This window comes from Anopheles bellator, chromosome 1 (assembly GCF_943735745.2).
Source record: "Anopheles bellator chromosome 1, idAnoBellAS_SP24_06.2, whole genome shotgun sequence".
Taxonomy (NCBI): Eukaryota; Metazoa; Arthropoda; class Insecta; order Diptera; family Culicidae; genus Anopheles; species Anopheles bellator.
In genome coordinates this window covers 43316942-43337111 of record NC_071285.1, presented here as the reverse complement: position 1 = coordinate 43337111, position 20170 = coordinate 43316942, and the positions used below count along the sequence as shown (strand labels likewise).

The following is a 20170-nucleotide window of genomic DNA, read 5'->3' as shown; positions in this document are numbered from 1 at the left end:
CGCCTTGTATGTGCTGTAACTTTACTGAGTGGACTCGACCCATCGACCCACCAACCTACCGACCTATACCAATCCTTTACACTATGCCACTGATCGAACGTGATCTCTTTGCTTGGTACAATCAAAGTGACAATAATGAATCTCTTTGATGGTGGCGGGTTGAGGAAGAGTGGTTAGAAGGGGTTTTCGGAAACATGAACAAAAGTCCCTTTTACTGAATATTAGGAAAACGTTTTTGTCTGTTTCAGTAACCTCACGTAACGTCCGATAATGCAGATCCTATATCTGAACAGAAGGGGAATCGACGAAGATCTCTTCGATGTGATCACTTCTGGCAGAAAGATTGCTCAACGATTTTCCAAGGGAGGCTCTGTAAATGAAACTTTATGTTTTGAATGTACCAAGCGTTCTAACGAGCCAACGAGTCTAACGAGCCGTATGTTCTAAAATATGGATAAACAATGCGTATATTTCATACATATTTGATTAAAAATAGCCATATCGCTCAACATACTCCCAACGGTTCATCCGTTGACCAGTTCCATTCCCTGCTTTGCTTGTTTCCCTGCTGCACCTTTCAAATCCTTTCGAATCTCACTCTGTAGAATCTAACTATATGCCGAATACCCTTTAATATGCACATTCGCAACCTATTTACAACCACCTGCGAAACCGCACAGGAAGCCTTTACGTGTTCAGCTACACCGTATGGTCACAGTTTACGTGGTGTGCAGGAGATTATTAAATGCTGCGTACGATGATTCAAGATCGAACAGTAATTGCCGGACCTGTGCCTCGGTTAGATCGTCCGACGCCTGCATGGAGTTGAGCGTAGCCAACCAGGTGGACACCTTTTCTTTGCCTTCGAAACTGTCCGGAATCAACGATAGTCTGTTCATCGTGTCCAGTAGATCGCGCAACTCTGGGTGCAGATCATCCATGGCGCGTATCTCGAGCCGCAGCTTGTCCATGAGCGTAATAAACATCGACACAATGTCCGCGATGCATTTGCTGGTATTTCCCTTATCATCCCTTATGGTGATTGGGCGGTCCTCGCGGATCCGTTCCAGTGCGGCTGGACAGTCTAGTCGAAATTGTTTCACGAACGAGTCGATCGTTGGAAACTCATCTCCCTGGACGATCTTGAACGCTACTTTATACTGTACCAAGAGTTTAGAGCAGGCCGCTGTGTATTCCTGTGGCGTGATGCAATCCCGGATGTAGGCTTTCTCCAGATTCTGTAGCGTTGAGATGAGCGCGAACAGATCGGCCATATTGTCATACTTTTCGCGTTCTCTAGCCTGTCGGCAAAGCTTCACCTCCTCGTAGAGCTCAGGACGATTTTCTTGCATTTCTGATTGTTTCACCTATCGCGGAATCGAACTCGAAGTGAGATTGTTGGAAGATTTGCCTGTTGCTGTCTGCTACTTGTCGCTACTGCTTGTCGAGAGGTTGATAATGGATGTTCTAAAACAGAAAACGAAAAAACCGTACAAATGCGAATCACATTACTCCAGAAATTCATTTGGAATGGAAAAATACAGTTTTATTCGAAACAAAAAACAATTGACTCACTTTTCTATGGCACAATGTTTGCTTTTAAGAATTTTTTGACGTTTTCTGTCTGAAAGGCACCGAGTTGCTGTGTGGCTCAAGAAGGGTTGCCAGATGTTTCAAAATATCATCACAGGCTTATTATGAAAGAAAATTAGTCAACATTATCAAATCGGGAGTATGCAATAACATTACAATTTATAGTTTGTTCAATAAAATATTTTTCAACAATTTTGAATTATTGAATAAGTTTTTAGTCATTGCGATTGTTGGGATGAAAATTCCGCTACAGAATGAGTGACTGTCCAAAATGACAGCTGACAGCTGACGCAGCCGGCAAAATTTGTTTACAATTGTGGAATATTTATCGTTGTTGTGTTATGTTTTCGTTGTTAAAATGGATAATTTCCAAGCAATTCACACAAAATTAACCCTACATTCAGCGGCAGCGCAAATAGAGAAGGTGTTACAAATTTCACAAAGAAGCAAACACCCTAAGCGTAAACTTGCTGATAGCGAGTTGGAACTGATAAAAAATCTTTGCAAATCGGACAACAGCAGGATATGTCAGCTCGCGGTGGAAGCGTTGTTGCTGCTCGTTGCGGAAGGAATCGTGGACCAAGGGCAAGCAATGGGCATTTTTATGGCCTTCCTAGCAAATACAACTCCGACACAGTTTATCGCTGTGGGTGCAGCGATAGTTGAATTGCTCTTACTGGACCTGCGTCGTCGATGTACCTCAGAGGATGGCCGCTTACGGCAAAGCTACGTTTGTCAGTTCGAGTTGAAAGCACCCCAACATCCCATTATTGTTCTTCTCGACAAGGCCGATGCAGCGAGTATGAACGACTTCCTAGATATGACCACTAGCATCCTGACGTCTGCGGATACAGTGGTACACGCAAATGCTGTTGAATTTCTGCGACCCGTTCTTCTTCATCTATTCTCCAATGTTCGCCAGTTTCCCGACTGCCGTAAGCTGTGGCGGCTACTGGTAGAACTATCTTTGGTAGACCAAAAAGCGGAGGTAATTGTTTATGAAATTCTCGCATGGCAAAGAGACAATAATGCCCATCAAACATGCTACACCGTGAGCTTGCTGTTGGAATTGTTGGACGTTATTCCACTTACTTCGGATGAAAAATCATTGAAAATGCGCGTGGAAGTTGCCACTTATCTTGCAGCGACAACGAAGGATCACATAAGTCTGAACTACGATTTGAAAAGAAGTCTAAGCGCGCTTCGCGAAGCATGTGAAAACATTATGGATCATGACCCTCTTCCGGAGCTAGATGTTCTGCTGTGCGTTGTCACGGATTTGTTGCCAATTACGTCTCCCGCCAAGGTCGGCGGAGTAGTTTCGATCATAAACACAATCTTACCCGGCTGCGGCCCGTTTAGCCGTATGCTTGCGAAGGAAGCTATGATTCAACTGCTTGGTCAACCCTCGTACACAACTCAGCATCTTTCGCTCTGTGACAAAGTGCTCCAAGCGTGCGACAACGAATCCATGGTTTCCCATAGCACCGTCAGATTACCTCTCAGACCAATGTACTATCACACTGATCTAGCAAAATGGTCATTACTTTGTGCTTGGTTTGCGTCCTCTCCTTCCGCGTTGGAGAACTACGCGCGAGGAAATGCTGCACTGTCCTGTACACGTTTTTCCGACAACCTCGGTCCGCTCTACCGGGCTATTTTTATATCGACAGCCTACGAGGAGGATGTTTGGCGTGGTAGCTTTCGCGGATTAGTGGCACTAATGCAGCGCAACGAAGTGCAAGCTGCACATTGCATGGTTCCTCTCCTGTATGGATTGGCGCAGCAGAAAGATGGTGGACGACGATTGCACATACTGCAGACTTTGGCCTCGATGGGGGCGAAAGAGAACGTAATCGGCATTCTGAAAGCGTTGACAAAGGACCTGGATCGAGCTACTTCCTTGGATCTATACTTGAGGCTCTGGAAGGCGGAACCACGGACCTATCCCTTGCTCTACGACCTGCTGAAAGACACTAGCCGGCATTCACCGCATCCAGACGAAGATCCCTGGGAGTACATCGTTTCGCGCGCGTACGCAATCCGTGAGGTTTGTCTGATAAAGTAAGTGGTTTGGAAATAATGTTTAAGTTTCATTTTATTAAGACTTGTTTTTTTTTCACACGCAGCCCTCAACAACACGGTGAAGATCTGGTGAATCTGTTTTCGGAAGTGCTGAGCAATCCGAACGATGAAAACAACGAGGTAGCCGTGTGCCTATCGCTCGACGCCATATCCAGTCTCTGTGAAAATCATGTCGTCAACATTGTCTCCACTTGGAAAGTGCTTGGCTTCCGCTTCGCCCAAGAACATCGTCCTCGTGTTATCCGATCGCTCTGTCGATTTTTCGCCAATGTTCCATTGATTAAAGTGATATCCCTGGAACAAGAACGGCTGGTCAACAACATTATATCAACTCTGTGGCACTACGTCACGGACTACGACGATGGCGAAATAATTGGTGCCGCTCTTGCAACGTTGAAGCATTTCAATCCAGACTCACTGGCGCTGCGCCAGATACCGGAACTGTTTCGTCAAGGCATTGCAGAGCCCGAACCGAACGCGGATGGTGTTTCCCTCGCCGACAGTGCCGGTTCGGTGCCTTCGGAATGCTGGATTCAGCTCATTCAGTACATCAATCTCAGTGCGATCGAGGCAGCCGGTGATCTCGTGAGTCACTACATTGCTCGTGAAATGGAAACATTCCGGGGCGGTCTATACCAAACTCCGGAAGGTCGCCCGGAACCATCGAACTTAAAATATCTCCCGCGGACAGGCATTTTAGCTACAATCGTCAATTATCTAATTTCGCAAAGTACGAAATTCGCAACCAATAGCAACGTCAGCGAATATGTTTTAATTCAATTGTTGCGCATCGTCGCATTTCGATACCCGAAACCGATACCGCCGCTTAATTGGTGTTTTTTGCACGAATATTTTCTCCACTGCTTCGAGATGCGTGACTATTGTTTACAGATTGCAATCAAGCAAATGCCTTATTCTGGAACCGCCAAGCGGTTGGTCGAAAATTATCTTTACGAACAGTGTGAAACGGTCATGCTCGAGGAAGATCTGCTGAAAATATTTGCCCGGATTGGTGATATTACCGAAACGGTACAGGCACCGATCTACAAGCAATACATTCACCTGGCGCTACATTTTTTAGCCGAGCGTGCGGAGGACAAGCGATCCGGTGACAGTTCCGGTTTCGTGCAAGCCATTCAGCTAGTTGGAAAGGCACTCGACCGAACCTATAGTGACGAAAGCAACTTTGAACATCTCTGCGAGACGTTGCAAAGCTTTTTCACCAGATTCGCTCTCGACTCGGAGGTATGGCGAATTGCTAAAAAATGATTTCTTGTCTTGCAGCTACTTAACATTTGGCTATCTTATTTTTACAGATATTCCGTAAATATATAGATGTTCTTGTCCAGTTACCAAGGCAGTACTTTGACAACACTTTTAAGGGTGGTATTACTGGGGAAGAAAACCTAATGACGCTGCAAAAGAAGATTTACTTTGAGTTCGCCTATCGCAAACATCATCCCAGCCTTCCGGTTATGCAACTGGTCGAGGGCATTGCCAAATCTTTGGTTAATAACCCGGCAGACTCCAAACAGCTGAAGGCTTACTTTCTGGGGGAGTTGTATGATTTTGTGCAGCGTTTCATCAACGCACAAAACTGCAAACCATTGATCAGTTTTATCGACGAACTCATCAGTTCCGTACAGAATGCCCTGGTGCTGGTGGGGAACGAAAAGGAATCGATTCCGTTCATGCTGGACACACTTATGACGATGGTAGTTAGCTTTTCCGGATGGGGTACACTGTATGGTGTGAACGAAATTGCTCTTGATCGTTCGTTACGCTTCGCTTTATTCCCGGCGGCACTGGCCACTCTATTTCAGCAAAACTTATGCCGCGAAGTTGAGATCAAAGTAAGTGTTACCATGAGATACAATTTTGGCGACGCCCAATGCCAACGTTGATGTTCAACTCATTTCAGATCTATGAATTCCTTTACCATCTGCATGGCGTTGCTACAGTACCGCTCGACCTGGCGGAATGCATCCGCAACTCGCTAATATGCTGCAAGAGACAACCGTACTTCCAGCAAAGCAAATCGTGGCCGAAATTTGTGTCGATGAGGAGAATTTGCTGATGGATGAAGATTTGTTTGCTTTAATAAACATTATTTGACTATGTAATTTGTTTTGAACTGATAGTTTTTGTCGTTATCAGCGGCACGTAGATTGATTTGTCGAATGGAAACGAGGAAAATTCCATGAACACCAAAAAATGCTTTTCGACCAAAATGGAACAGTTTCGAAGTAAGCACATCTTATGCAAACATCGTCCACGCATTGCAAAGGTCACGGTGCAAAGACCAAAACATACATATGCTGAGAGACAGACAATGAAGAAAACGCGATAACGTTCATAGTGCGACGCACCTAATCAACCGCTTGGACACCGTGCGTTTCAGTCGCAGCTGTTTTGTTCATTCAGCTAGTTTGGCACTACGATGAGGAACTGTCCGAGTCGAATCCTGATTGAATCGTCCCCCCACCGGTTGGAGTCCGCGTATAAGGAAGTGTTTACCGATGCTGCTCTAGACTTTCTGGTGGAGCTTGTATCCGAGTTCGATCAAGATGTGGAATTGGTAAGCTTTCGTGCTGAAACACTGAAACACCGAAAGGTAAACAGTTTGGAACGACCAGCCTTATCAGTGAGTTCTGCTGAAAAAGATTTTACAGAATCGCGTTAAACGACGACTGCTACTGGAACAAGGTGACTGGATACCGGAGTTTAAAAACCACAGCGAGAAGTTGGAATGGACGATCGATGAACTACCCCAGAGGTTGCGCAATCGCAAACTGGACCTTGGCGATGTAAGTCCGGCTAATACGGTGCACTTTGTCGATTGTTTGTACGCTGACGTACAAGGAATACAGGTAAGAGTAATGAGATAATAGTGTAGTAGTTAAAATGTTGATCACCATGTCTGTTCCGTAATTGCTATCAGGTGGATTTTGACGACGGTCATTGCCCGACTTGGCGAAACACGGTACTTGGCTTATGCAATGTGACAAAAGCTGTTCAAGGGACACTTAAAGGCGCCCCTGCAGACGTGCGATCGTATCCGCTGCTGATGCTGCGCCCGAGAGCTTTCAACATGATCGAACATCACTGCATCATCAACGGGAAGGAAGTAGTTGGACCGCTTTTCGACTTTGCCATTCTCATGTACCACAACGCTCGCACGATGGTTGAAATTGGTATAGGGCCTTATTTCTACTTGTCGAAGGCAAGGATGAGAAGTATAATAACAGAGCCAGGTGTACCATGATCGTTATCATACTTGCAGATTGAAGATCCCAGTGAAACTGAGCTATGGAACAAAATATTCTGCTGGGTAGAACATCGCCTGGACATCCCCAAGGGATCAATTAAAGCGTGTGTGCTCATCGAGAACATCCTAGCGGCGTTTCGGATGGAAGATATCCTGTACTCTCTCAAAAATCATGCTATTGGATTGAACTGCGGTATTTGGGACTATTGTGCGAGCATCGTAGCGAAGTTTGGAAAGCGAGAGAAGTTCCTGCTTCCCGATCGCAACAAGTACGTCAACATGGGGCAACCTTTTCTGCGAAATTACATGCGCCTGCTGATCAATGTTTGCCACAAGAGAAACGCTCTGGCAACCGGTGGCATGGCGGCCAAAGTGCTTCCGTTTGGCAAAGATAAACTCGAACTGTAAGTAGAGGCTTCGTCAGCTTTCCAGTCCATTCGTTACGCACCCGGTTTGTTACATTGCAGTAGCGACGAAGACATTATCGAAGCCGTGAGACTGGCCAAATCAGTTGAAATCGATGCCGGCATAGATGGATTCATGATATACGACCTGCGAATGGTCGGCGCGATCAACGAGCTGTGGGAGCAGAAAATTCACACGGATAATCAGCTCAATGTGATGCCAAATGTGGATCGCATTACGGCCAGCAGTTTGTTGGAAATTCCTAGCGGAGGCGTAACAATCAGTGGCCTTAAGTAAGTACTCACGACTCTTATGCTAGTTCAACCTCCCATAGTCATCATCTTTTATTTTAGTAACAACATCACGGTGGCCCTGCTGTTCATTTATCACTGGCTCACGGGAAGCGGTATATTTTTCTTGAACGGATCCGTGGAAGACTCGGCCACGGCCGAAATTTCCCGTTCGCAACTGTGGCAGTGGCTCCGCATGGGCGCCGTTATTGAGGACAAGGAAGGCACCTTTGTGACTCGTAAGTTAGTTTATCAAATGCTGGATCAAATAATTTCAACGTCGTACAGATCGTGGTGCATCACACCGCCCGATCGCAAACGGTTGCTTTCCTCCAAGTACATGCTGCTGGATATAATTTCATCGAGAAACTACATCGAATTCATCACAACGCATCTGAACGATGGCCATAAGTTTCGAACGCTGCACAATAAAAACGATGGCCTGATGGCCAAATTGTAAGCCAGAGAATTTTACCAATTACTTTCTTTCGCGAAATTGAAAATCTGCCATAACATTTGCAACAACCGTATTGTCCACCAGTTTTCAAGACCACTGGGCAGTCTCGTTTTGACAGCAACACTTCAAAGTAGGATTTTTATTTTCATTCGCGTGGGATGAAATCGCCGTGAAGCGAAGACTGAATGCTTAGTACCATTTTCCATGGAGTTTGTTCGGGCGATTTTCCAGATTTTCCGCTAAAAACGTGACAAGTGCAGCGTGAGAGCCCGTGGAACAGATTGCGGAAACTTGAGCATCAAGCGGTTGTGTTTTCCCGGGCTGCTGCTTTGTTGTGTGCGTTGTGTCGATAAACGCTGCTAATAACTTTCTCCAGTTCACCGTCTGGCCTGCGAATAGTGAGTGTTCGTTCGGTGGCAAACCTGCTTTTTTATCGTTAAAACATGGACCACATCAACACCCCGAAGGTAAGTGTACTGTGTGCTTTAAGAGTGATTCCGAAATCTGCTTGAATCCTGGCATAACAGCGCGCACGGCAGCTGGACGAAGCTCAGCCATTCCTAGATGCCCTGTTTGGAGATAAATGTACGGAGATGCAACAGAAATATTATCGATCGGCACAGCACTGCTGTTGACGTGCTAATTAGCCACCATGGCCCGCTACAACCCCGTATGGGTGGCACAGCTGCTAACAAAACCAGTTTGGGTGGCGCCGCGACCGAGCCAGCGATACGGGATGTACAGTACAGACTGTGGCAAACGTGGTCGTTATCATGATTATTGATTATTTTCCGCAAAAGCCACTGATGTAGATGTGTATGCGCTATTGCATGTGTTCGGTTTTTGCCAGGCGCCCAATGCCCGGCACTTCCGGACTCACAAGCCTCCGGTGACAACTGTTGCTTGCTGCGATGGGAACGCAAAGACAAAACGTGTTGATAATATCCTCGTGGAACTGTGCTTTGGGTCTCGATTGCGTTTATACGCTTGTTCTGGTGGCAATAGGGCGTTTGTGGCCAACCACAGTGTTTCGAGCAAAACAATCTAATTCCTTGACTTTCCTACTGATTGCAATCGATCGTAGTGGAGATTACGACCAGTGGGCGCGACTAGAGGTCGTCGTTTCGACAATTCCAGAATGATTCATTATTGTTCATAAAACAATACACTATTTTCGGTTATTATCATAGTTTCGTATCAATGTATTGTTTCAAACGAATTCGCTTCAATTTTAAAATGTTTTGTGGTAATTTTTGGTCTTCTTTATCCGGTATCACAACTTCCGAGCGGCCTTGACCTGCAATACGACATCCCTCAACCGCGCCTTCGTCCACCATTCGTTTTTCTTGGCCGTTCTAGCATCGCCATCGATGCTCAACCAGATTGAGAACACCCGAAAAGAAAGTAATTTTAACACATAAAGCAAGGACTAATGTATATGTTTTGTTACTGGTTCGTTGTTTTGTTTATGGTTATAAAGATTCGAAACCCAATCTTCACACGATACACACGAAACGATACATATTTTGACTGATGAACATTACAGCGAAACAGACAGGAAACGACTTTTGGAACATAACATAATTAATAACGGTGGTTATCTTATCGGTGTAAATGTTTGTTTAATTATTTGTTCATTATTTGTTTAAAGTTTATTCCCAAGTTTTCCGATTTTTTTACTTTCAAATTGAAATAAGTTTATGCGTAAACCATATTTGTCCTTCATCCAGCCCCAATTTTATCGTTTATTAACTTTTATTTGGCGCATTCCTTCATTCACAAGTAACGATTTCCCATTATATAAGGAAAGGCAAACCCCAAATATAGAGGGTGGCTAGCCAAACAGAATCATCCGGCCTCAACACTCACCCACAGTCCGGATTTGGTTGCAATTTAAATTGCATTTTCAGTTATTAGAGAGAGAAACAGAGGGAAAGAGAAAAAGAGAAGTAGAAACAGAGAGGGAATATGTGCTGCACTTCCTAAAGAGAGAGTATTCGAAGGCGCAACCTTGACCTTCCTATTGCGGGCTAACAAAACTGGTTCGCTGTGGTTCGACTGCAACCGATTGTTTGGATCATAAATGTTCACAGGACGATTTAAACAGCATGGAACCTTCCTGACCCACATCGATCGAACAAGAGTTCTAGTTTTGGAATGCATCCAACGGGAACTAGAGTTTCGAAGCCACAAATAAAACGTGGTTTAAATCGGTCTCAGTCGTAGTTTTTAAGCCACTACTGCTCCGTTACGCCACGGCAGAAACTTCATGGCACGTGACACAGAAGCATGCGCTTTTCTGGAACAGCACGGAGCCCGTAGAAGAAGGATCACTAGCCAGCCAGCCAGCCAGCGGACCAAGCTGTTTACTTCCGACGATGTGAAGGGAAGAAGGGCACAAGATAGTAAATAAAATAAAACCAGCCACCACACACCGGAGAGAAAGAGATGCTAGAAGCGCGATAGAAGGCAGGTCAGATCTGCGAGAGCCAAAGGCCATCCTGTGGGAGCATGCGAAAATGTGGAGCCACCGACAAAAAGGACACTCTGGGGCCGCTCTAGAGAGCACGTGCGAGAGGGACAGACAGTGAGAAAGAGATTGTTGCGAGTAACAACTGCTCATTGGGGCGCTTGGGGCTGATGTCCGCAGCACGAACTTTTCAGTTCGAGTTTTCCTTCGACTCGCTTCGTACGGGCAGCCTTGGGGGTCCTTTCTTGCGTGTCAGTTACGCGTAAAAGCGTATTTGCATAGCGGAAGCCCTCCTTACCGGAAGGATACGAGTGTATCTTTGGGCTCATGTACTCTGTGCAAGGTCATTCGCGCACGGAAGAGGCCATTGCCTCCGCAGTGTGTGAGGTGTTAGTGTAGGACTGTCACGGGTTTAGTCATCAATCTGCGCAAAACCCAGGACAACACGGACGCTAATACACTTCACCGAGTGTCACGTACCATCGCACCTCTGATGAGATGTTGTGCTGAGGTGTTTCGTATTTTGTGCTACGGTTTTCTCCTAATCCGTACAGATTGGTCACATAATTCTTTTCGAACAGTGCTATGAATTAGAGAGCGAGTGGCGAAAACAACGTTAAAAGGTTAACAAACAACGCCCGCAGGTCGTGTAGCGTACAGTGGAATTCCGGCGGAAGTAAAAATGGCCGAAGCGGAACCACTGTCACCGTCGGCGTCCTCGTTCAAGCAAAACTTCGATCTCGTGACGCCCGAGTTCGAGCATGATCCGAAGCTGCTGTGGGGCGTTCCGGTGCCGCCGTTCGTCTCCGATAAGGTGGTGTCGTGGGTCGAGGAAAACTTCCCGCATCAGCCACCGCCGCCGGTCGAATTTCGTGGCCAGAATGTGCAGAGGAAGGTAACTGGTCCGTTTGGGGTTTCGCTTTCCGGTGGTACCATTCCCGGCTTCGGTTTCGGTAAAACCAAAACCGAAAGTTGCTACTGCAAAAGAAAGCTTCCGGAATGGACAATTCCGGCAACAACTTTAGTTCCATGGGTTGCGAAAGGTTCGCTGCCTTAAGTGGGGGGATAGTTTGTAGCTGTAGTTTCCACTTGCGGACACCGTTTCTCACGCCTGATTATGCACTGACTGCCGCCTTTTCTCCGTGATGGGGCTTGTTTTATCGTCCTACGGTTTTATATTCACCCTGCATATGTTTATGGAGGAGCATTCTCGGAATTCCGCACCATTAAAGCCTTGTTTGTTGCGACCCGGGGTCCACACCGCATCATTTGAAGTGTGCCACCATGTTGTCCTTCGGATCGTTTCCATCGGTCGGTTTAGCATGCGGTCGTCTCAAAGCTGCTTCCTACGAAATGTGGGAATAGGTTGTACGAGTTAAGCAGATAAGTTGAGCTTCTAATACCCAATACACAATTTTGTTCGTATGTTTCCACTGCTCTGTGTGACAATCGTGGTCCTTGGTTTGGTACTGTTTGTTGGATGAGATCAATAATTCACATCACTTCATTATGGCAGCATGATGGATTCGTGCAAAGCGATCAATATGACGTGATTGATTGGAATTGTGGCGTCCCAACCGCGGCAAAAGTAATGGAATGTGGAAATACCAAAATCATCACCGGGCATTTTGTCGTCGAGATTATTTTTAGTCTGCACCAGCCGTGGTGAAGGAGCCTCCTGTCAGGTGCTTTAATTCGATTTAACTTCCTTCCTTCATCCAATTTTTCTGGCCAACTTAAGGGTCTACGCCGGTAATTTTCCAACAGTGTTCCAATTTCGGTCGAATCCTTGTCTCTGATGCCGCGACAAACGCGAAAGCCTGTATAACACGCAAACATCTGCCAACCCTGCGGCAAGCCTCAGGTGCCGGTAACGCAACGAGGCGGGAATTTAATGAGGTCATTCTGTTTTCGTTAAACGTGTCGCTACGGTAAAGGATTACAACCCATGAATGTCCGCAGCAAAACGGCAAACTGTGCGCTCTTCGTACTGAGCCTTCTCCCTTTGATCCGTCCTTCACGACAAATACGTAATCCTTGGGATAAAGGAAGGAAATGGTTCATAAATTAGGAGGGCCTCTTTCGGTCCGGTAAGACGTTCGAGCCGACGGCTCATCAATGTGGCGGTGTTTTGGGTGCCATTTTCAAACATGCCAAAGAGCGATTGACGAGCGTCAACGGGACAACTTTAGTTGATTAAATGAGCGCAACCTGATTGGGGATTGAATGGTGCTTCATATGCATCGTAAGGTAAAGAAGACCCAACTTTTGACGTAATGTAAGCAGTGCGTGTAGTCGTTTCGAAAATCCGTACATGCTTTGGACAGCAAAAATTCTTGAAACAGGAGTTTTGGACACAGCGGAGGTTTTTTCATATTGTCTTGTCCCTTCGTAATCACAACTTTAGAGAATTTTTATTTCGCACAGTCGGGCAAACAGCATAAAAATATTATCGAACACCATATGCTGTTCTTGATTGAGGTGGTTTTGGTGTTTTTGGTATGGAACTAGAATTCGATTCGATTATTAAGATTTAATTTAAGCGTGACAGTGTACTAAAACATCTGATTATTACGTTGATGGAAAATTACTAATGAATTTTTTACTGTTATGGATGAACTGTCGCGAATTGGTGTTAACCTTCATATTCCTATTTTCTTTCCATTCACTAAGGGTTGGTTCGGTTGCCGAATCGCCAACTTACTCTAGGCGATAAATAATCTTGGGTTCGTCTTTACTCACCCTGTCATTGTATAACTCTAAGCTGACGTAAGAGGCTTTCGATTCTAGATACAGTTATCAAATGGTAGACTATCTGTAATTTTTTCCCGGCTCAATTACAGTCAGGAATTACGATCGGCAACTGTTTGTTATCGTTCTCGTTATCGTGGACAGGTTATCGAGAAGCAAGAAATCCAATGAACTGTTTCAATAGACGCTGGAATCGTCACTTGCGATGGATATTCTCATATTTGATGCATTTTTCACCATCTTTGACTCGGTGAATGGAACTTGTTTGCCTCACTTTATGTGGCACCAAAAAATTATTGCATATTTCAATCAGTTTCTGCCTCCAAAAGGGTTTTATTATGTGATAGCTAGAGTTCTTTTCTCTTCGTAGTTTTTCGATCTGCCCCGAAAATCCCTCAACTCCAGCATCTCGCTTTTTGCTCTGCGCATTTTTCCACAGTCTCAAATCGCCAAAGCGCCTTTTTCCATCTATTTTCGTCAATAAAATACCCGCTAATCCTCGCGCGCAATGGCATAACAGACTTTCTGGGTCGGCGGATTAAGGCACCACAGCGCCACGTTCCACAAATTACAAACAGCACCGTGGCTCCCAGTGGCCGTGAAATCCGTGTTGGGCACAGGGGCACACGATGCACCTGATATCGGCCGGTGGTCGAGGTTTATTTGCTTGTTTTTGTTTTTTGGGCGTCGTTATTCGCTCTGTTTATTTGTTATGCTCCACCCCGGGGGCCCGAATTCGGGGCGAATGGTTTTAATCCCCGGCACGCGGCAAGAGCTCGTGGCCCGGCCGTGGCCGTTCGCTTATGCTGGTTGACTGGCTCATGAAAAATTCACCTTCTGCTGCGTGTTCGGAGCTCTCGGATGGACGTGTCTCCTGCGAGGGCAGAATGAATGGCGTTAATGTTATTGCTTGTTGAGCCTCGTAAAGTCCTCCGTGAGGTGGACACTGAAACTGCCGCCGGTTGCTGAAGAGAAGCAAGAATGGCCGGCCGGCGATGTGGCGATGTTTCGGGCGGCGCATTCGATTTACCTTACCCATATTGTGGTGCTGTGGTGCGTGGTCGATTTTATCGGCCTCCATCGGTTGTGATTCGCATCTCGGAATATTAAATATTCAATTTGAACACAACGACTCCGTTGCTCACTCTGTTTGGCGTGTTACGCGGGTTGCCAACCACGGAAGTAACCTTCCGACAGGACGATTAATAGTGAGATCGCATCCTTTCTCGTGTGGTACATCTCGTAAAGACCGATTTGTCTTATCGCATGTGAAGCGTTACTATATCCGCTCGCCATTGCATGCCAAGATGCTGTCAATCGTTTCCGGACAGCATTCCGGACAGCAACGGTGTGGTTTGAATGACATGCACGCCAGTTATTGGTCCCGAGAATACACACGGAAAGCACTGGCCCAATGAGATTATCCTCCGTTACTTGGCATTTCCTCCAGCTGTTCATTGCTGTGGGCGGCCTGAAAGTGCCAAAACAAGAGTCGTTCTAACTTTTATCGTTCTAACTCCCGAGATGCCAATTGGGGGGAAATTATGGTATTTTATTGTGTTTGCTACAAGTTGTTTTCTCAGAAAGTGTTCTCCCGTTTATCGAAACGGTCGGAATCTTTGGCAACTTTCGGATCGTTTGCCAGATTTGCTGGTTTGCACATTTACGAATGTTCTTTTGTCAGGCTATTTTGTTGAAATTTATACAAAGCTTGATGACTTTATCAGTGGTGGTTAAACCTAACCCCGTTACTAATAATCAAAGTAATGTTCTATTTTGTGTCAAATTTATTGATAAAATGAGAGACCCACATATGGGTCGTATGCACTATGATGGCCTCGCGAATATTGGCAGCTAATCCAATAAAGGGCTCGGAGTCGATGCCTCACCGGCAACAACTTATAAGCTGATAATTTACCGCTCTGCTTGATTCGATCGCTGATTAAATTACGCTTCCACCGATTAGCATATTAGCAGCCTAATCCGTTGATTGCTTCAAGCAAGCTTTATCAGTCAATCGTGTGCCCTGCAGATCTTTAGGGAGTCTTCTGTTCTATGCGAATAGAATATTCCATAAACAAAATTTTTCATACCATCTTTTTTATTATATTTTCTTTCAGATCGAAAATGTTCGTATGATTGACAGATACAATAGCAAAAATCCGACCGTCGGAGTGCTCTATCTGACGGCCACGCATCTCATATTTGTTGATCCGGATGCCAACAAAGAGACATGGGTAAGTGGCAGGTTGTGCCTTCGTTCGCTAAGCATCGTGGGGCATTTGCATACGTCTGTAAGAGCCAGCCGTGCACAGGCTCTCGGCGCTGTGAGCCGCAGACAGTACATTCCTTTTCATTTGACCCCGCCGAATAGGAATGTTGCCTCAAACGAATGACTGCCGTTGTTCTCTGCATAAGCAGTGATGAAAACGGATGGAGATGGTAAAAGATCTTGGATCAATATTTGTGTGTGAGATGAAAGTGGAACTCGTTTCCTAAGGAATATGCCATTTCTGGGCATCATTTGACTGGGAACAGGACTGAAAGAGCAATGTCGGTAGATTACGACATGAAACCTCGTCCTACAGTGATGTGGAGCAATCCATTTATAGATGGCGTTTGGTCCGATGAATCATCGTTTTTTTTTCTCTCAAAAATTACATTCGCAGTTCTTGAGGTGTTTTAATGGTAGCTTATCCTTATCTTTCTTGTCCGTCTTGTCAGTCGGCATTTACGAAGAAATTTGGTCAAAGAAATGTTTCGTCAACGAATATTGAAAAACAAATCGTTAGTCTGTGATGCTTTAGCACGCCCCTGGGTCTCGTCGGTTTGCAGTTAATTGAAATAAGCCTTGCTTTTACCTAACCGCCGGTCGGAACACGTCTAGGTCCTGTACATGCACATAGCCAACGTGGAAAAGCTGCCCCTAAGCACCACCGGGTCGCCATTGTTGATACGCTGCAAGACGTTCCTCTCGATCACGTTCGTCATTCCGAAGGAGCGCGAATGCCACGACGTCTACACGACGCTGATGAAGCTCTACCAGCCACTGCACATCAAGAACCTGTACTGCTTCCAGTATACGACGGCCGCGAAGGAGCTGTCGAAGGCGTCCGGCTGGGACTACTTCAAGCTGGAGAGCGAATTCAAACGGATGCGCGTCCCAAACGAGCAGTGGAGTGCCTGCACGCTGAACCAAAAGTACGAGCTGTGTGATACGTACCCGCAGCAGATTTATGTGCCAGCCGAGGCGAGCACACAGATTCTGCTCGGTAGTTCGCGCTTCCGCTCCAAGGGGCGCCTGCCGGCCCTCACCTACCTGCACGCTAACAAGGCGTCAATCTGCCGCTGCAGCCAGCCGCTGTCCGGCTTCAGTGCCCGCTGTCTCGAGGATGAGCAAATGCTGGAAACGGTCCGCAAAACCAATCCGAACTGCGGCTACATGTACGTGGTGGACACGCGGCCGCGGGTAAGGAGTTCTCCTCGACGACAGGCCCCCTCTCCTTGTCTGTCTCATCAACCGGAACTCTTTTCCGTTGCTAGATTAACGCCATGGCAAACCGGGCCGCCGGCAAGGGATACGAGAACGAGGCGAACTACGAAAACATCAAGTTCCAGTTTCTCGGCATTGAAAACATTCACACAATGCGCACCAGTCTGCAGAAGTTGATAGAGTGTAAGTGACTGTGGAATTAATCCCCCACACTGGGGTGTGATTTATTACCACTGACACGGGCTCGGGTCCGGTGCGTTGTGTGCGCTCGTCCTGAAAGCCCCTTTTGGGTCACGGTGGAATGATAGTTAACTTTCTCACGCCTTTTCCGTCCCGGCGGCAGGTTGTGAACAAAAGTCCCCGACGATGAGTGGATTTCTGAGTTCGTTGGAATCGTCCGGCTGGCTAAAGCACATCCGATCGATACTGGATACGTCTTGGTAAGTGCCACGGTATCCCGCACTAGTGCTTAGCACATGGACGACAGGGAAAAGGTCCTCGAGTCCGAGAGAAAAATCGACGACGTCGTTAAACGGCTGCCACATGTCATTGCTTGCCCTTCTCCGGCAATTAGCACTCGCTAGTGCGTGTGGGGTGTGAGCCAAATAGCCAAAGTAATCACCAATTAACACAGACAATCAATTTTATCGCATTCGGAGGGCGTGATTCTCGAAGCACCTGAGTTGCTTCCACTGTGGTTTAATAGATCTTAATGGTTTTTATAGCTTCATTGCAAACGCCGTGGACAAGGGAATTTCGGTGGTGGTCCACTGCTCGGACGGGTGGGATCGAACGGCACAAGTTTGCTCCCTGGCCGCACTGATGCTGGATCCTTACTATAGAACGATCAAAGGATTTCAAGTAACTATCATCATCATTAAGAGTTAAGACTTTGGGATATTAAACAAGTTTATGTGTGTGTTTTTCCCAAGGCTTTAATCGAGAAAGACTGGTTGGCATTTGGACACAAATTTGGCGATCGCTGCGGGCACATTCAGAACGATCCGAAAGAGGTGTCACCGGTGTTTACGCAGCTGCTCGACTGCACCTGGCAGCTGATGCAGCAGCGTAACGATGCGTTCGAGTTTAACGAGCGATTTCTGTTGATTCTGCACGACCACGTCATGTCCTGCCAGTACGGCACGTTCGTGGGCAACTGCGAGAAGGATCGGCTGGATCTGCGGTTGGCCGAGAAAACCTACTCCCTGTGGGGTTACATGTCGAACCACCTGAACGAGTACATCAACCCACTGTACCGGCCGGAGATGGACGAAACCATCAAACCGAATCTGGCACCGCAGAACATCAAATTCTGGCGCGGTATGTACAGCCGATTCGAGAGTGGCATTCATCCGCGCGAACCGCTAGAGGATTTGCTGATCGCCAGCAAGGATCACTGCACTTCGCTCGAGGATCACGTGCAGCACCTGACGAAGCGTATTAATAGCTTCAAAAACATGCTCTCGAAGTCTGCCAAACGGTTGCAGGGCGGAAGTGCGGCGGGACCACGTCACACCGAAACCCAGCGGGCACCGATCGAGGTGAACGATAATCGGTACAACTACGATCGGAAGCTAAGCGAACTTTCCGCGGCCGACGATGATCACCCGCTGAAGACGAGCGATTTTTCCTTCTCCAACCTTTCGGTTCGTATGCGTTGAGCGCTTTAGCAGCGGCAGACAGCTAATCAACGCACCCGCGTCATTACGTTGCAGATCTCCGAGTACACCAACGATGTCGAGCAGGTGAACGATGAAGTCAGCTCCGTTGCCGTCGATTGGAAATCGCTGCGTACCGTGGTTAACTGTCCCTCCTGCTCGATACCATTTGATCAGATCACGAAAAAGGTCCGTAGAGTCGAGAGCGAGCGTGATCGTTGAGAGCAACAATAAGTAATCTCTCTTACTCTTTTCGCTGCCCAGAATCACTGCTGGAAGTGTGGCGAAGTGTACTGCAACCGGTGCCTCGACAAGAGCCTGTCCCTGGCCGGACATGAGAGCGGCAATCAGGTCCCGGTATGTCGAAACTGTTTCCGGCAGCTGCAGCAAGTGAGTCCGTAATGCGTGCCCAGCTCTGTGACGAACATTCTTCTTCCCACTTCGGACGGGGATTCCCGGTTGGGGTAAGGCACACTGCATTCTTCTCCATCAACATTTTCACAACGACACGGCGATACGGTGTGATAGATTAACGGAAACGGGAAAAATCGCCCTACTTTCTCGAGGCTAGCAGAACATTATTTTTAGAGTCAAGAATAGTTCAAAAAGCTGTTTAATTTAAGACCAAAGTATGGTACCGTGCGGCAGGGCGCAAACTACGCTTGGGCTTGCGATCGTGCTGATCCTTGCCGTTGATGAAGGGCTGTCAATCTTAGATTGTAGTTGTTAGCTGTAAAATAGCACCATTGGTTGCCACTGGCCGGTGTGGGTTGGTGATGGCACCAGAAGCATATACTGTTATTAATTATTATCAAAGAAAGTGAATAGAATATTCCGTGCATGAAGCATTAAGCAATCGAAGGGCAAGAAAAGCCAAACGGGCAAACGATAAGTTGGCTTTTCGTGGAAATAGTATTCTGAAAATGATTGAGCATCCTTATTAGGACGAAATATGTTATCATCTCCTGCAGGAATATACGCACACTAGTAGTCGCGACGCTGTTGTAGAGCATTCGTTATTTATTGTGCCTAAGCTGAACACGAGGAGGGAGCGGTTTATGCGGTTCTATTTCTTCCAGAATTATTTTTGGTTCGAATTTTCTTTTGTAGCTCGCTATGGACAGTATTTTCAACCGGATCCGGAACTTTGTGTTGTGTAACCTAGTGGCGTTCTTTAGTTGCGTTACGATAGAATTCGTGGCAGTGGTAATGTGAGATAACTAAAAATACAAAGCCACGTTGCTCTCCGTATGCTGAATATCCTATAATAATGCGACTAATCAGATCAAACAAAACCACAAAAACACGAATAAAGTGGGCTGAATTTCGACGACAGAACATGTCTCAATCGACATCCTATTTGTCCTTTTTTATGTTCGATTTTCTCGTCAAAGTACTGTTTAATGTTTTGATCTAATTTCTGTCAGGCTGCGTAAGAGATCTGACGTAAGTCTGGGTTGGCTCAAGGCGCACTTGATATGAAAGCGCTGAAAGCGTAATCATAATTAGCATCATTATGAAGGTGCACCTGACTACTACGATTACACAAATAATACGACATCTGCGGGGTTAGCTAACGTTCATTAGGCGCCCAATCGAATGACGCATTTTCGTGGGGATGTAAAATGAGCCTAAGAAGGGGCAGATTGCAGATACTATAAGAGGTTTGCCATTGTCGTTTCATTTTAGCAGATAGTGCT

At 46.4% G+C, this 20170-nt stretch overlaps 4 protein-coding genes and 1 long non-coding RNA gene across 7 annotated transcripts; 3 read left to right on the top strand and 2 right to left on the bottom strand.

Annotated features, from left to right (window-relative positions):
* Positions 1–450: 450 nt before the first annotated feature.
* On the bottom strand, positions 451–1622 carry LOC131208330 (vacuolar protein sorting-associated protein 28 homolog). Of its 2 annotated transcripts, none has more exons than XM_058201038.1 (2): positions 1576–1622; positions 451–1467 (listed from the first exon to the last, which is right to left on the bottom strand). In XM_058201038.1, the coding sequence occupies exon 2, from the start codon at positions 1350–1352 to the stop codon at positions 720–722; it is 633 nt and encodes a 210-aa protein (XP_058057021.1). In that variant the 5' UTR covers positions 1353–1467; positions 1576–1622; the 3' UTR covers positions 451–719. The 2 variants fall into 2 exon arrangements, with proteins under 2 accessions (XP_058057021.1, XP_058057030.1); XM_058201047.1 differs by lacking the exon at positions 1576–1622 and having other exon boundaries at positions 451–1367; positions 1429–1467.
* A 329-nt stretch (positions 1623–1951) lies between these two features.
* On the top strand, positions 1952–5794 carry LOC131206379 (focadhesin). Its single transcript, XM_058198915.1, has 4 exons — positions 1952–3657; positions 3723–4923; positions 4995–5531; positions 5600–5794. The coding sequence occupies exons 1-4, from the start codon at positions 1952–1954 to the stop codon at positions 5753–5755; spliced, it is 3600 nt and encodes a 1199-aa protein (XP_058054898.1). The 3' UTR covers positions 5756–5794.
* LOC131206381 (uncharacterized) lies at positions 3744–6450 on the bottom strand. Its single transcript, XR_009156792.1, has 3 exons — positions 6349–6450; positions 6048–6277; positions 3744–3972 (listed from the first exon to the last, which is right to left on the bottom strand). It is a non-coding gene; the product is annotated as an uncharacterized LOC131206381 (long non-coding RNA).
* Positions 6020–8101, top strand: LOC131206380 (uncharacterized). The gene is made up of 6 exons (XM_058198916.1): positions 6020–6256; positions 6342–6548; positions 6620–6901; positions 6962–7350; positions 7414–7644; positions 7705–8101. The coding sequence occupies exons 1-6, from the start codon at positions 6119–6121 to the stop codon at positions 8099–8101; spliced, it is 1644 nt and encodes a 547-aa protein (XP_058054899.1). The 5' UTR covers positions 6020–6118.
* A 160-nt stretch (positions 8102–8261) lies between these two features.
* On the top strand, positions 8262–19795 carry LOC131215172 (myotubularin-related protein 8). 2 transcript variants are annotated; one of them, XM_058209569.1, is made up of 9 exons: positions 8262–8565; positions 15440–15556; positions 16318–16788; positions 16863–16995; positions 17156–17252; positions 17538–17673; positions 17745–18458; positions 18528–18659; positions 18735–19795. In XM_058209569.1, exons 1-9 carry the CDS (start codon positions 8542–8544, stop codon positions 18870–18872), a joined length of 1962 nt encoding a protein of 653 aa, XP_058065552.1. In that variant the 5' UTR covers positions 8262–8541; the 3' UTR covers positions 18873–19795. The 2 variants fall into 2 exon arrangements, with proteins under 2 accessions (XP_058065552.1, XP_058065544.1); XM_058209561.1 differs by having other exon boundaries at positions 16207–16788.
* Positions 19796–20170: the final 375 nt, after the last annotated feature.